At 35.8% G+C, this 16,316-nt stretch overlaps 1 protein-coding gene and 1 non-coding gene across 12 annotated transcripts in view; one reads left to right on the top strand and one right to left on the bottom strand.

Moving 5' to 3' along the window:
- The window catches only part of ECT2 (epithelial cell transforming 2), a 94,829-nt gene that overhangs the window by 52,680 nt on the left and 25,833 nt on the right, over positions 1-16,316 (top strand). For all 11 annotated transcript variants that reach the window (XM_002759378.6, XM_078353832.1, XM_003735027.6 and 8 more), the window contains 3 exons: positions 12,111-12,189; positions 12,355-12,474; positions 15,460-15,598. In XM_002759378.6, coding sequence (XP_002759424.3) covers positions 12,111-12,189; positions 12,355-12,474; positions 15,460-15,598 — 338 coding nt within the window. The remainder of the gene's footprint in view (positions 1-12,110; positions 12,190-12,354; positions 12,475-15,459; positions 15,599-16,316) is intronic.
- On the bottom strand, positions 7,512-7,652 carry LOC118149089 (U4 spliceosomal RNA). The gene has a single exon (XR_004736245.1). It is a non-coding gene; the product is annotated as a U4 spliceosomal RNA (small nuclear RNA).

Below are 16,316 nucleotides of genomic sequence, written 5' to 3'. Positions count from 1 at the left end.
GTTACATACAGGCTCTCAAAGTTCAAAAGGCATGCTAAGATATTTTTTGGGACACCAGCTGGTAACAATGTTTATTATACATTTTGTGCATCATTCACAGGCTGTTATTCTTAAAACTAAAAGACCACGGCTATAAAATCATACACTCCAAGTAAGATTTATTTCTTAATTGGTATCCTGAGGCTCCAAAACTAATTCAGTACTCAAAGATTGCTGCAATACAAAATTCTGTCTCAGAGTTAGCTGAGATTCCAGAGCTTTTCCTACAATTCTTACTTTTATCCTTCTCTAAACTAAACTCTCTTTTTCCAAAATGCCTTAGCATTCTAGCATACTATTTAAGTAAAAACACTTGAATAACAGAAAATTATTTAGACCTTTCTGCTTCTTTTTTTTTTTTGGGCGGGGGGGGGGGATACAGTGTCTCACTCTGTTGCCCAGGCTAACTGGAGTACGGCGCAATCTCGGCTCCTTGCAAACTCTGTCTCTCAGGTTCAAGCAATTCTCTTGCCTCAGCCTCCTGAGTAGCTGGGATTACAGGTGCGTGCCATCACACCCAGCTAATTTTTGTATTTTTAGGAGAGACTGAGCTTTGCTATATTGGTCAGGCTAGTCTTGAACTCCTGACATTAAGTGATCCACCCACTTTGGCTTCCCAAAATGCTGGGAGGATTGCAGGTGTGAGCCATCATGCCCAGCCTTTTGTGCAATTTTATAAAGCAAAAGATGAAATTCTCATGTAAAAGACACCCTTCCTATACTAAAAGGTATGGTGACATTCTTCTTATCAAGGATAAAGAATCTAGAACAAGAAAAGTACCGTATAGACCTTTGGCTTCTTCATCTGATTCAGTCACATTTTCACATTTATCTATTCTTTGTCCCATCCAGTATATTGATAACTGATTGTAACTTCTATACCCCAAATTTGATTCACAGCCTTCATAAAATTACCTATTTTTAGAAAAATTTTAATGATTAGTGCTATTCCATTTTGTTAGAAATATAATTTGGGCTCACCTGTCTTACAAACCAGTGAGTTTATATGTTTTACTATCTTGTGACTACAGTTCTGAAATAAAAGCTATGAGATCTTTATTTGTGCATATGTATATATGTTTAGATGTGTGTATACATAGGTACGTGCATTACATTATATGTTCTGTCTATATAATAATATCTGGTATAGTTGGCCAGAAGTTTGTTAAGAGATTCTATTCCATTAGGTATAAGTAAGTGAACACTCATGTAAAATATATAGTGATTAACATCAATCTTTTTTCAGTTTATGTGACTAAGTCTTTGATAAATTAATTAGTTTTAAAATTGTTGATAAAATAAAATTTAAGTCTTCAAAACTGGCTGGGCATTGTGGCTCCCATCTGTAATCCCAGCCCTTTGGGAGGCTGAGACGGGTGGATCACTTCAGGCCAGCCTGGGCAAGTTTGAGTTCCAAGATTTTGAGACCACCCTGGCAACGAGGTGAAACTGTCTCTACTAAAAATACAAAAATTAGCCAAGCCTGCTGGTGTGGTGTGGTGTGGTGTGGTGTGGTGTGTGCCTCTAGTCTCAGCTACTCAGAGAAAATCGCTTATACCCAGGAGGTGGAGGCTGCAGTGAGCAGAGATTGCACCACTGCACTCCAGCCTGGGTCACAGAGCAAGACTCTGTTTCCAAAAAGAAATGGTCGTCAAAATACATTTTTGCTTGGAATTAATGGTCAGTTTTATGTTTATTGCTGTTAATGTTTTAAAGTGGTGGAGCTTTAAGTCCAGCAGAAAATAAAATGATCTTCATGTAATTCTTTGATACATGAGATTAATATTATTGATTTAATAAAAACAGCTGTGTCTTCTGAGTTATTTACAACATACCCATATATTTCACTTTAGGTTCTTATTTAGGTAAACATCTGATATTAATAGGTTTTAATTTTGATTAATTTAAAAAACGTAAATAATGACTAGCTCTAATACCTCAATTTTCATAATGAATCTAGGCATAATTGCTAAAAAAAAATGTATGTAACTAAATGGCATAAACATAACTAAACTTTCCAAATAATTTGAAATCTTTAAATTATGTTACATTAAATTAAGTAACAGAGAACTCATTAAATGCCTGTGTCATATCCAAATAAAATAATAAATTGCTAAATAAATAGGTTTGTTCTTGGCTTCTTAAATTTTATAAAAAGACTAAATATACTTAAATCTATTAATATACATAAAATTATAAAAAGGACAGTCTTCTTTAATTAAAAAATAATGACTCAAATTCACAGGTTAAAGTGTTTCAAAATATAAATTTAAGAAGAAAATTAAAATTGGAGAAAAAAATAACTGTGGGAGAACGAGAGAGAGATGCAAAGATAGTTATGGATACAAAGATGTATTTTTAGTTAAACAATAATTTTAAAATAAATGTCTATGTGATAAATTTTTGTCCTAGGGCAAAATGGTTGTTCCAGTATCAAAAAAGAAAAATTGTAGGACTGAGACTAGGTGTTTGAGAAAATAATGAAAGATCTTAACAAGTCAAACAGAGTTTATGAAGGCTGGGCTTTATAAAGGAAGGGTTATGTGTGATCAGGTTGATGGGGTTGGAAAGGATTTCTTTATAAATTTTTTCTAAAAATTAAACATTGGTGTCAGTTGGCATTGATTGATATAGTACCAAAGGCTGAATCTGTGTGTTTAAAAACAACGAGCTTTTCTTGAAGTATTGATCAGCTTTTAATAAAATTGCAAGAGGTTTTAATTTTTAATTCCAGAATCTGTTTCTTTAACAGCCATCTTCTAAACTGCAGGCAGTTTCACTTTTGTCCTACATTTCTTCCTGATACCTATTTAATTTCCCCATTTCAGGTTAAAAATGTTGTCTTCTGTATTTAAAATTACTATTTTAATTTATTTATTTACTGGAGATGGCCTCACCCAGTCGCCTAGGCTGGAGTGCATTTATGTGATCTCAGCTCTCTACAACCTCTGCCTCCTAGGTTCTAGAGATTCTCCTGCCCCAGCCTCCCAAGTAGCTGGTATTACAGGTGTCCGCCACCATACTCTGCTAATTTTTTATATTTTTAGTAGATAATGGCATTTTGCCATGTTGGCCAGGCTGGTCCCTAACTCCTGGCCTCAAGTGATATTCTCAGAGCTAAAATTAGAGGTGGGAGCCCCCACGCCCAGCCTTATTTCTTAAAGTAGTGTTTTCCTTTTGAAATTTCGCAGGTTCATGATCAGAGTTTTTTTTTGTTTGTTTGTTTGTTTTGGTGACAGGGTCTCACTGTTACAGACTGGAGTGCAGTGGCATAATCTTGGCTCACTGCAACCTCTACTTCCCAGATTTAAGTGGTCCTACTGCCTCAGCCTCCTGAGTATGTTGGACTACAGGCATGCACCACCATGCCTGGCTAATTTTAGTTTTCTTTTTTTTTAAAGAGATGTGGTTTTGCCGTTTTGCCCAAGCTGGTCTCAAACTCCAGAGTTCAAGCAATCTGCCTGCCTAGGTCTCCCAAAGTGCTGGGATTGCAAATGTGAGCCACCATGCCTGGCTGGAGGTTCAGTTTTCACTGTGTCTCAGCACATGATTTTCAGGTCATGCATATTGCTACTTTTTGCTTTTTTCACCTTTTGAGAGGGCCTGGGTTGATAACTCTTTTCAGCTTTTTTCTGTCAGCTTCCATAACCGTATTCTATGGTTCTAACTCGACTGTTCTATTCTGACACTAAAATGTTTATCTTGAAGGCCTTAATTCTTTACCTGTGGCTTTTCATGATGTGTCTGAATTGTTACAGTTTTTGTATAACGCTATTTCTTTTTTTTTTTTTTTTTGGTGTGATTGAGAAAATTAATCATGGGGGAAGGAGAGGAAGAGCCCAGTGATATCCTTATGAACTCCTGATTTTATTTTATTTTATTATTTATTTATTTTTTTAGAGGGAAAAAGAGAAAAAGAAGGGGAAAAAAGAAAAAGAGGGAAAAAGGAATATTACTTCATTCCTAAAATGGGTTTCAATAATGGCCGATCAATATTTTGAGTGTTTAAAGTAGTTAATGCATATTTTATGTGTTTAAAATGGAGACCTCTATTGTGTTTATTTGTTCTGGCTCTGAGTTCAAGTCCTGGATATCGTTATCAATTTGTTGTCTCGTTGAATCTAAATCTCATTATGTGTCTTATGTATCTGGGTGTTAAGATCTCTTATTGTTACATTAATCCTTTTACCCTTGCATCCTTGTAGCTTTGAAATCTATTTTATTAAGTGTGAGAATTGCAACTCCTGCTTTTTATTTATTTATTTTTGCTCTCCATTTGGTTGGTGAGTTTTTTTTTCCATCCCCTTGTTTTGAGTCTTTGTATATCTTTAGATATATCGTTAGATTTTGTGGATAATGTATATTTTGTGTGTTTAAAATGGAGAGCTCTATTGAGTTTATTTGTTCTGGATCTTAGTTCCAGTCCCGGATATCGTTATCAATTTTCTGTCTCGTTGAATCTAAATCTCATTATGGGTCTTATGTATCTGGGTGTTAAGATCTCTTATTACTACATTAATCCTTTTACCCTTGTATCCTTGTAGCTTTGAAATCTATTTTGTCAAATGTGAAAATTGCAACTCCTGCTTTTTATTTATTTATTTTTGCTCTCCATTTGGTTGGTACTTTTTTTTTTTTTTCCAACCCTTTATTTTGAGTCTATGTATATCTTTGGATATACCATTGGATTTTGTCTGTATCTTTTGATTGGGAGATTTGGTCGATTTAAATTTAGGGTTGCTGCCATTTGATATTAACTGGCTATTTTGTCCTTTCGTTGATAAAAATTCTTCTTTATGTTAATGCTCTTTACTTTTTGGTGTATTTTTAGAAAGGGTCATACTGGTTGTTCCTTTCTGTGTATAATGCTTCTTTTAGAAGTTCTTGTAAAGCAGGCCTGGTGGTAATAAAATCTCTGAGTACTTGCTTGTTCCTAAAAGATTTTATTTTTCCTTCAAATGTAAAGCTTAAATTGGCAGGATATGAAATTCTGGGCTGAAAGTTCTGTTGATTAAGTATATTGAATATTGGCCCCCACTCTCTTCTAGCTTGTAGGGTTTCCGTTGAGAGATCTGCTATAAGCCTAATAGGCTTACCTTTATGGGTAACTTGATCTTTCTCTCTGGCTGCCCTTAATATTTTCTCCTTCGTTTCGATCTTGGTGAATCTAACGATTATGTGCCTTGGGGTTGGTCTTCTTGAGGAATATCTTTGTGGTGTTCTCTGTATTGCCTGGGGTTGAATAGTGTCCTGCTTTGCTAAATTAGGAAAATTTTCCTGGATAATGTCCTGGAGAGTATTTTCCAGCTTGAATTCATTCTCTCCGTCACATTCAGGTACACCAATCAAGCGTATATTAGGTCTTTTCACATAATCCCATATTGCTTGGAGACTTTGCTCATTCCTTTTTATCCTTTTTTCTCTGTTCTTGTCTTGTCGTTTTGTTTCATTAAGTTGGTCTTCAACCTCTGATACCCTTTCTTCTGCTTGATCCATTCGGCTGTTTAAGCTTGTACATATTTCACTAAGTTCTCGTGTTGTATTTTTCAACTCCATAAGTTCATTTGTATTCCTCTCTATATTATCTATTCTTTTCAACATTTCATCGAACCTTTTTTCCAAGTTCTTAGTTTCTTTACATTGGGTTAGAACAAGTTCCTTTAACTCCCAGAAGTTTCTTATCATCCACCTTTTAAAGCCAACTTCAGATAATGGAACACAGTCCTTTTCCATCAGGGCTTGTTCGGTTGCTGATGAGTCCTTTTCCAACAGGGCTTGTTCCGTTGCTGATGGGTTCTGATTTTGAGTATACTCGGCCTTCTTAGGCTGTTTTTTTCCCTTCATTATAGATGAACCGCCTTTCTAAATAGGTTTCTGAGTCGACGTCCGACTTACTGATTCCCAGTGCTGGGATCCGAGCAACCCACTGTGGAGGCCTAAATTGCAGCGATAAGACTGATGGTGCTCTTCTGCCCGGGAATCTCTGGTCTGGCTTCCCTCTTGAGTCCGCAACAAGCGGCTCTGACTTCCCGGAGCTCCAAACTCCGGTCAGTAGGGGAAGCAGTCCCTTTGGCTCTGTGTGAAGAGCTGCTGCGCCGAGATGCTGGCAAAACCGCTATGGCGGCCACAAGAGTCGCGCTGGCGACCCGTGGGGCTCCTCCACTGGGAATCGGCTAATCGGTGAGTGACGAAAATTCGTCTAAAAATGTGGCGTCGTCTCGTTCTCTGAGCTTTCACTGGGAGCTACAATCCTGAGCTGTTAGTGGTCGGCCATCTTCCCTTGTGAAGTATATCAACACTATTTCTTTGTCTGATTAAATTCAAGTGCTCTTTTCATCTGGCTCAACTTCCAGATTATCTAAATGAGTTTCCCCGAAGAGGGAACAGTCATACTGCAGAAAGTTTTTCTTTGCCTTTTTGATAACGGCCTAAGAAGTAGCTTTTATGTTTTATCAAGAAAATTTCCTGTGTTGCCTTTATTAGGTTTTTGATTACTTAAAAAAAAAAAAAAAACCATCTATGTAATATACAAAAGAAACATCTGAAATTTTAAAAGAATCAGGTTTTTGTTTGTTTGTTTTTATCCATGTAGTTCTGTATCTCTCTTAAAGCTTTTTGAAAAGCTTTAAACTCTGGTTACATAAATGACTATTTCACAAGTGACCTGTGATCTGGTTTTGATCAAATGTCTTGAGACTTTCAACATCTTTGACAAACTTCCCCAAAATCAAATTCTAGTTTTAGTATTTCTAACCTAAATTAACTGAGATTTTTTTTTAGGTGAACCCCTGGAAGGCCTCAAAAGATTTCTTCTCTCATCTTGGGAGATATTAAATGATTAGGCTTATTTGATAAATTGTGTAAAAGACATTGACAAATGATAAGTGATACTAGATCTTTTAGGTAGGTACATTTATGGGTATTTGTTGATATGTTTCACAAATTGTATAAATTATAGAAATTTGTTATTATAATTTTAGTTTTTATCTTAATGCTGTTTTTCATAGAGATAACAGATTTTGTTGTCAGTTGTAAATTTTCATCAGATTTTTAAACTATGGCTATTCTAAGTTTTTGTCATCTAGTAACAGTTTTGAATCCTTCTCTACAAACATTGATAATCATGAAAATGACTCTAACAAGTGCCCTTAAGTCAAGTTTCAGATAACTTTAAGATCAATGGACTTGATAAAGATTTCCAAAACTCTAATTTAAGAAACTGTTGGATTCATGAAACTGCTAATCAAGATCAAGCAGAACAAAAATGAATTACATGGGATTGAATAACTGATGATGATGTTTTAATGACTTTTATTTAAAATATTATTGGTTCTTTATGCAAATGTTTTGTTTTCCAGACTTAAGAAAAATTTTTCCCTCAAGCTATATATAATTAACAACAGTTTGACAAAGTATGTTTTTGTAAACACAGAGAAAACATTTATTTTATGTTACTTTATTTTTAAATTCAGTCTCCGTAGAGACTGTCAAAAATTGCCAGTGCCGACTATATTGCAAGTTGTCACAGCGAGGTATTGGGAAAAGTTTTTAATTAGCAATAATCATGCCTTGGATAAACCTCATTGGCTACGATACTGCCACTGTGCAAAGCTAAAACATTATTATTTTTTCTATTTAATGCCTCTGCAATTTGAAAACTTTTGTGCATTCTTTTGGCAATATAGTTATTTACATAAGTCTAATAGAAATATCTCTCTTTATAGCAGAATACAATTGAAAACATTGGTTATATTACCAAGGCTTTGACTGAAATGTCGTATTTGAAAATATGCTTAAAATACCTGACTTCAAAGGTTCCTAGCCTTGCAGTGAGTAAATTAAAAATTGTCACTTCCTGGAAGACCCAGGAACCTTAAGACTGTCAGTAAAAATAAAGTCTGCCTTGGTTTGGTTTCTTAACCTCAAGAGGTTTTAAAATCTGAGGTTTATATGTGATCAGTATAGGAAAAAAGTTACATTTCCAATAAAGAGCTATAATACACCTGTTGTTAGATTGTAGCTCTGTTGTTTTTGCGTTCTTTTTATCTACCTGTAGACTAGATCCTAAATTCTTCTAGATTCCTCCAATCCAGCTGTCTTGTATAAAATTACTAAAAATGGGAGCTGTACTGTTTCTAAAGCCCTATCAACTGAAACTAGATAAATTTTAAGAAGCAAGTCTCATGCCTGATGTATGGGCCACATAAAGAATTCACCAAAATGTCTGATGCTTTAATCAGAGACATTCAGACTGCACACCAGGACAAGAAGTTGACATTTTTTTTAATGCCATAGATAGACTTTCCCAAGACAATGGGGCAAGACTCCATATGATGACACTCCTACCCCTCTTGATGTCTGTCTTTTTGGCTTGACAAAATAATGCTGTAATTAAATTTCACAATCAGTAACTGCTTTAAGTAACTTGACAAAACCTGAACTAAGAAAGTCTTTTTTTTTTGAGACAGAGTCTTGCTCTGTCACCAGGCTCCAGGCTGAAGTGCAATGGCATGATCTCGGCTCACTGCAACCTCTGCCTCCCGTGTTCAAGCAATGCTGCTGCCTCAGCTTCCCGAGTAGCTGAGACTACAGGCACGTGCCACCATGCCCAGCTAATTTTTTGTATTTTTTAGTAGAGACAGGGTTTCACCATGTTGGCCAGGATGGTCTTGACCTTGTGACCTTGTGACCTACCTGCCTTGTCCTCCCAAAGCGCTGGGATTACAGGAGTGAGAAAGCATTTTATTCTACCTAGTGAGTAATTTAGCAATATCTATAACACAACTTTTTATTCAAAATGTACTGGTGGTCCCTTCTGTAGAGTTGGCATTTTCTGCTTTAATTCAACCCAGTTCTAACATAGTGCTCAATGTAGCGCTACAACTAGTCTCACCCAGTATCCCCCATGGTCTTTTGATTTGTTTAGTTAGATGCCATCAGGCTTATGTTCTTGTTTCGAAACGATTGTACAAACTAAATTTATTATATTAATTATTTTCTTATGATTTTTAAGCCTTGTTTTTATTGCTTGTCTAATTTTTGGAAAGCCAACTCTCCCAACAGGTTAATGTTAGCTCAAAACTTTGAGATGATTGCTAATTTCCTATAGAACTGATAAGATGGAACTTCAGGCAAAGCTTCCCTGAGAAAATTTTCCCTTCTATCCTCTTTGTTACTCAAATGTAGCCCAGCTCCCTGACATAGATCCCCTGTATCTTACCCACAGTGTGGGATAGAGACAACCAGGACAGGTTTGTCCAGGCCCTGAGGGGCAATTAGGCCTAACCTCAAGATCATTGATTAGCTGTGCTTTCAGAGAAAGATCTTGATGAAAAGGGGAAATGTGAACGTTGATTATATAAAATTGTATCATTCTTTTCATACCCAACCAAGTCAGAGTTAAGGGACTGGGGGAAAAGCACTCAGGGCACATGGCAGCTGTTCTAATAATTTTCCACAAGCCTGGCTGCTTAAAATGGTCTGCTTTAATCCCAAGACTGGTTTTACCTAGTAGTTGCTGAAACAACCTGCCATATCTCTATGACTAGTTTTACTCACCATTGTTACTCACTCAGCTTGCCAGCTCGCCAAAACTTTATACTAGTGTCAATGAGCTTTCGTTAAAAACAATACATAACATTTCTCTTTCTAATAAAACTCCCAACATTCTCTTTATTATTAGAATAAACTTTATTATTTGAAGACCACCTGGTCATTATGTATGCCCTAAATTATAATTTTTGCTTCCCCAATAAAAAGTAAAATTTAGAAATTTATCCTTATGTTATTTTTGACTGTGACATTATTGCTATCTTCAATTTTATTAAGCTTTTCTTTTGTAGTGTTTAGTCTGCTGTTATTCTCATCCAGTTTATTTTTCATATAAAACACTGTAGCTTCCATCTCTAGATGGCTGATCTGGGTCATCAGAAATGATGATCACCACCTCCTTTTCTTTTTTTTTTGAGACGGAGTTTCACTCTTGTTACCCAGGCTGGAGTTCAATGGCGTGATCTCGGCTCACCACAACCTCCACCTCCTGGGCTCAGGCAGTTCTCCTGCCTCAGCCTCCTGAGTAGCTGGGATTACAGGCACGCACCACCATGCCCAGCTAATTTTTTGTATTTTTAGTAGAGATGGGGTTTCACCATGTTGACCAGGGTGGTCTCAATCTCTTGACCTCGTGATCCACCCACCTCGGCCTCCCGCAGTGCTGGGATTACAGGCTTGAGCCACCGTACCCAGCCGAACCTCCTTTTCTTTAAAGACTTACATTCTTTCCTTTTGTCCTTTTCTACTTCACTTCTGCCAGTGTTGCCTTCTTATATATCACATACATTATTATTTATAGTACAAAATACAAGAGAATCTTAAATAATTCATGTGCAGAACAGTTACAGATACAATAAAAATTCATGTGTGTTAAATGCAGAGTTTTGTTGTTATGAGGCTAATGAAAAATGATACTTTCATTTAGTCAATAAATAAGATATTTTAAAAAGTATCTTTCGTGTTTTTGCCTAAAATGTTCAGTTGTTCTTGTAGTTTTTTGAATTTATGACATGGATATAATAACCTTAAATTGTTTACTAATTCTGTCATCTCTGTTTCAGGGTTTTTTTTTCTCATTAGTCTTATTTTTCTATTTCTTTGCATATCTGGTATTTTATTGGATTCTAGACATTGTCAGTTTCACTTTTGAAAGCTAGATATTTTTGTATTCTTACAAATGTTTTTGAGTTTTTTCTGGCATGCAGTTAAGTAGCTTGTAAACAGTTTGTTATTTTCGTGTCTTGCTCTTAAACTTTGTTAGGTAGAATCAGAACAGTATTTAGTGTAGGGTTAGTTTTCCCCACTATTGAGGAAAGACCTTTCTTAGTACTCTACCCAGATGTCACATGTATCTTGAAGTTTTTCATTCTGATTCATGTCACTGTTCCGTGCCATATGAGCACTGAGCACTGTTACCTCTAATTTTTTAATGTGTCTTCCTTAACCTCAGATCATGTTGAGAACTTGATCACTGCATGGTTGTTACAAGAAAGCCTTCCTAGAACACAAGGAGTCCTCTCTGTGGAGCTGTTTTCCAGTAATTTGCCTTGCAAAGTAGCCATCTTATTACTCTGGACTCCCACATTTGCTTCTTTTTCTTAGGGATATAGCTAGGCACTCCATGTTTTCTTTGCAGGGAAGAAACTTTCTGTAAGCTATAAGCCAGGACAGTTGTAGGGCTTGGCTTGATTCTGTTTTACAGAAATGGCTATTAAGTGTCTTCAGAACTCTTGTTTCTTTATATTTTTGAATGGCTTTTTTAGGTGTTTCAAGCAGAAGAGTAAATTCATTCCCTGTTATTCTATCTTGTCTGTAGCCTTAGTTTTTGTTTCAGTGAAATGATTAGCCTATGACTTGGGAAGACTCACGTAAACCCTTATTTGAACTTATATTGAGAACTTCAATATTTTATTAGGCTTATTTTTGTACAGGCTTAATGTAGTTTACTAAGTGCATAAGGAGTATAGTAAATAATATAGAAAGGAGTAATAGTAAAACACATTTCTGAAGGAATCAATGTAAGTCTGTGTTTTTGTTTTTGAGATGGAGTTTCATTCTTGTTGCCTAGTCTGGAATGGAATGTTGTGATCTTGGTTCATTGCAACCTCTGCCTCCTGGGTTCAAATGGTTCTCCTGCCTCAGTCTCCAAGTAGCTGGGATTACAGGTGCCTGCCACCATGCCCAGCTGATTTTTATATTTTTAGCGGAGACACAGTTTCACCATGCTGGTCAGGCTGATCTTGAACTCCTGACTTCAGGTGATCCACCTAGCTTGGCCTCCCAAAGTGCTGGGATTACAGATGTGAGCCACTGTGCCTGGCTAGAAGTTTTTTTTTTTAAACCTCATCCTAGGCTCCATAGGCATGGAAACTTTTTTTAATGTAATGGGATAATTTTAAGGAATATTTAAACTGATTCTCTTATCAAAATTAAGACATTCATATCAAACACAACTTGTGACGTGAGTTGTGTTTGTTGCAGTTTTAGTGTTCTAAGTTTTAAAAATAACTATTTTTCAGGCATATTAATGAGGATAAGAGAAAAACAGAAGCTCAAAAGCAAATTTTTGATGTTGTTTATGAAGTAGATGGATGCCCAGTAAGTATTCTCCTTTAACAATTATGAATTTATCTTCTCTTTGTTAATGAGGTTCTGTGGTTTTAATATAAATAATATCTTGGCACTACTTTCTTTTACATGACAACTTCTTAAAAGTTACTTGATACCAAGTGATTTCTCTTGTTATATTTTCAACCTATGCAGGCGAATCTTTTATCTTCTCACCGAAGCTTAGTACAACGGGTTGAAACAATTTCTCTAGGTGAGCACCCCTGTGACAGAGGAGAACAAGTAACGCTATTCCTCTTCAATGATTGCCTAGAGGTAAAGATGTACTTCACATAGCATAATAATACTTCTGAATTTTGTAACTTCCCTGAATATTTAAAACCAAGCTTTAATTGAAGTATAATGTTGAATTTTAAAGAACTCAAATAATAATTTCTTTAAAAAATTGAGGACAATTGATGATTTAATACTGTTAATAGAATGCTTTTAGAAGAAGGTGTAATATTAAGAAGCATGATAAATTTTCATGACTTCAAATCTAAGTTAAAATGAAAATTTATTTCCATGGAAATAAATGCTTAGGTCAAGAATTCTGAGAACTTCTTGTTTTTATGTGTATTTATTCAAGATTCATAAAATAATTCCGAGATTTTTGAAATTTAAGTAGATTTTTTTCAGTAATGATGAGGTTGTATTTTGTTGAAGAGGGAGATCACTTGATAATTTACTATCATGAATTCTTTATGATTCCTCAATTCTTCTTAAATCAGCAGGTTTTAGAGTAAATGAGGAGTCAGATGGGGTATAATGAATCTAATTCTAAAATTTTTACGTTCATATTAGATTTTCTTTTTATATTACAGGCAAATTGAATAGTGTGTGTTTTTTTAACTCGTTCATCTTTCTAATATGTATTTTAAAACAACAGTAGTGAGGGATAAAAAGAAGTGCAGTGACCAGGCGCAGTGGCTCACGCCTATAATCCCAGAACTTTGGGAGGCCGAGGCAGGTGGATCACGAGGTCAAGAGATCGAGACCATCCTGGTCAACATGGTGAAACCCCATCTCTACTAAAAATACAAAAAATTAGCTGGGCATGGTGGTGCACACCTGTAGTTCCAGCTACTCAGGAAGCTGAGGCAGGCGAATTGCTTGAACCCAGGAGGCGGAGGTTATGGTGAGCCGAGATCGTGCCATTGCATTCCAGTCTGGGTGACAGCAGAGAAACTCCGCCCCCCACCCCCAAAAAAGTGCAGATTTCCTTCATCTCAGAAGAGAAAAATGTTCATTTTGATCAAACAGACATTAATAAGACTCATTTGACTTTTCTGTTACTGGAAACTTTGTTACCTTCATCGAAATGATTAGAGTTTCCTTTTTCTTTTCTCTCTTTATTTTTTGAGACAGGTTCTCACTCTCATTGCCTAGGTTGGTGTTCAGTGGCAAGACCACAGCTCATTGCAGCCTTGACTTCCTGGGCTCAGGTGATTCTTTTACCCAACATCCCAAGTAGCTGGGACTATAGGCACTCACCTCCACGTCCAGCTAATTATTTTTAGCAGAGATTGGTTTTGTCATGTTGCCCAGGCTGGTTTCGAACTCCTGGACTCAAACAGTCTACTCACCTCAGCCTCCCAAAGTGTTGGGATTACAGGTGTGAGCCACCGCACCTGCCTCCTTTTTTTTTTTTAATGTCATATGCTTTCTGTTTGTCATTTCCTACTTCACTTCTATCAAAGTGTTGCCTTCTTATATATCACATCCATTATTATTTATAGTATAAAATACAAGAGAATCTCAACAGTTCATGTGCAGAACAGTTACAGGTACAATAAAATCTCACCAAAAATTCACTTTTGTTAAATGCAGAGTTTTGTTGTTACGAGGCTAAATGAAAAATGATACTTTTCTTTGGTCAATCATGTTACAAAGAGCCCAAAAATAAAACTATACACCATTGACCATATTCTGAAGTGAGAAACTGAAAAAATCATGAGGCAGATAATTCTCAACTACCTGTTTCCCTCATAAAGACGACTTTAGCCTGCCCTGATTGAGAACAGAGGCTAGGCGGAGTCAATTTTCAATTATATGATATCTGGCTTCTCATTGTCATGGGGCTTTACTGTATATAGTTTCTCTGTATTTTATTTGTTTGCTTCTATTAAAGCTTTTATAGGTTTTTCCTGTTAGAGTCCCTAGGTTAGCTTGCTTTATTCATCAAATAGGTTAGATTATCTCTATTTCTTTGCTAATCCATTCTGGTTTTTAGCCCGTATTCCTGACAAAGCTGTGGCTTACATTTTTTTTTATCTTATGTTCCCTCCGGATTCCTTGAAGTCTTCTGTGATTGGTTCCTTGACTTGCCATGTACTTTAATTTCTGGTATTGATCATTTCCTGTAGCTACCAAGTCCCTGGCTTCTCATTTCCTTTACCTTCTTGAATCTATTGACTTTTTGTTTTATCTCTTTTAGCTTCTCTTAGAATCACTTCAACAAAAACTGCTTTATTTATAACATTAAATTTGGTCTTCAGAATTCATAATAAATGAAAAGAAAAGAAAAACCTGTAATCCTAAATAAACTGTTATTCTTTAGCTTATTTGTTTAGGAAAAATAAACAAAAGTCTTAGGAAATTGGGAATGGAAATTATGGTACATTCTTAACTTGATAAAAACCTATAGCCGGCATCATATTTAATAATAAGAGTTAGAAACATTCAAAATGGGTAAAATCTATGTTTTCTTAAGAACAGGTTATTGTATACTGAATCTAAACTAATTTTAGATTTAAGGATATGTTTAACTTTTAAATGTTTTATTCGTATTTTAAGGGTTTTTTTTAAAACACTGATGTACTAGCATTTGTCATCAAATTAACACTTGCAATTGTTTTTCCTTTTTAAAAATAAAGCTTAAAATCATTTAATTATTTTCCTTAGTCAACTATTCCTCTTCTCCTGAATTCAAGGCCTTTTATTTAAGATTCCGTTATTCCTTGATCCTATCACTTCTCATCATGCTTCTAGTTCTTTCATACCTCTTGGACCTTTTGCAAAATATCCCTTGGCCTGTTTTCCTGACTTTTGAATTCTTACATAAACATGAACATTTCTGCTACACAATTACATGTTTGACTTTTGTTACATAGTAACTCTGCTTCTTATAACAACTCTGTAATGAATAATAACTAAATGAGTTACATATAGATCTGTGTGATAAGTGCTATTTTATTTTTTAAGTATTTGGTCCTTATTTTTATTCATTTTATTGACTGTTACCTTATTTTCTATAACCAGATAGCAAGAAAACGGCACAAGGTTATTGGCACATTTAGGAGTCCTCATGGCCAAACCCGACCCCCAGCTTCTCTGAAGCATATTCACCTAATGCCTCTTTCTCAGATTAAGAAGGTACTGGACATAAGAGAGACAGAAGGTATGCTGGTTGGATAAATTCTTGGTTGTAGAAAAATAGTTTGTATTCATTGTAGGTTTGATTTACTCCATTATGGCTTTTTTCAGTTGGTAAATTATCTTGTTTGTTTGTTTATTTATTTATTTATTTTGGTAAATTATCTTTAAATATAGTTGATCAGACTGCTAAAGTAATTGTTCTTGCACCTGTATCTTAACTCCATCTCTAGGAATAGAATTGACTTTTTTTTTTTTTTTGAGACGGAGTTTTGCTCTTGTTACCCAGGCTGGAGTGCAATGGCGTGATCTCGGCTCACCACAACCTCCACCTCCTGGGTTCAGGCAATTCTCCTGCCTCAGCCTCCTGAGTAGCTGGGATTACAGGCATACACCACCATGCCCAGCTAATTTTTTTTTTTTTGCATTTTTAGTAGAGACGGGGTTTCACCATTGTTAACCAGGCGTAAACTTGGGTGGATCTCTTGACCTCGTGATCCACCCGTCTTGGACTTCCAAAGTGCTGGGATTACAAGCTTGAGCCACCGCACCCGGCCTTGACTTTTTGTTTTTTTAAGATGAAAGTACTATCTCGACCTATAGGATACCCTCATCTTTTAAAGGTCAAAGAGCTTTTAAATGGCTATGTATTAAAATAGCACCCTAGCCTAGCCTATTCCCACACCAAAACTTATTTATTTGGTTCCTTCAGAATACAAAATAACGAGTCTTTTACCTGCACC

The sequence above is a fragment of the Callithrix jacchus genome, chromosome 17, assembly GCF_049354715.1.
Source record: "Callithrix jacchus isolate 240 chromosome 17, calJac240_pri, whole genome shotgun sequence".
NCBI lineage: Eukaryota > Metazoa > Chordata > Mammalia > Primates > Cebidae > Callithrix > Callithrix jacchus.
This window is presented reverse-complemented; position numbering and strand designations above follow the sequence as displayed.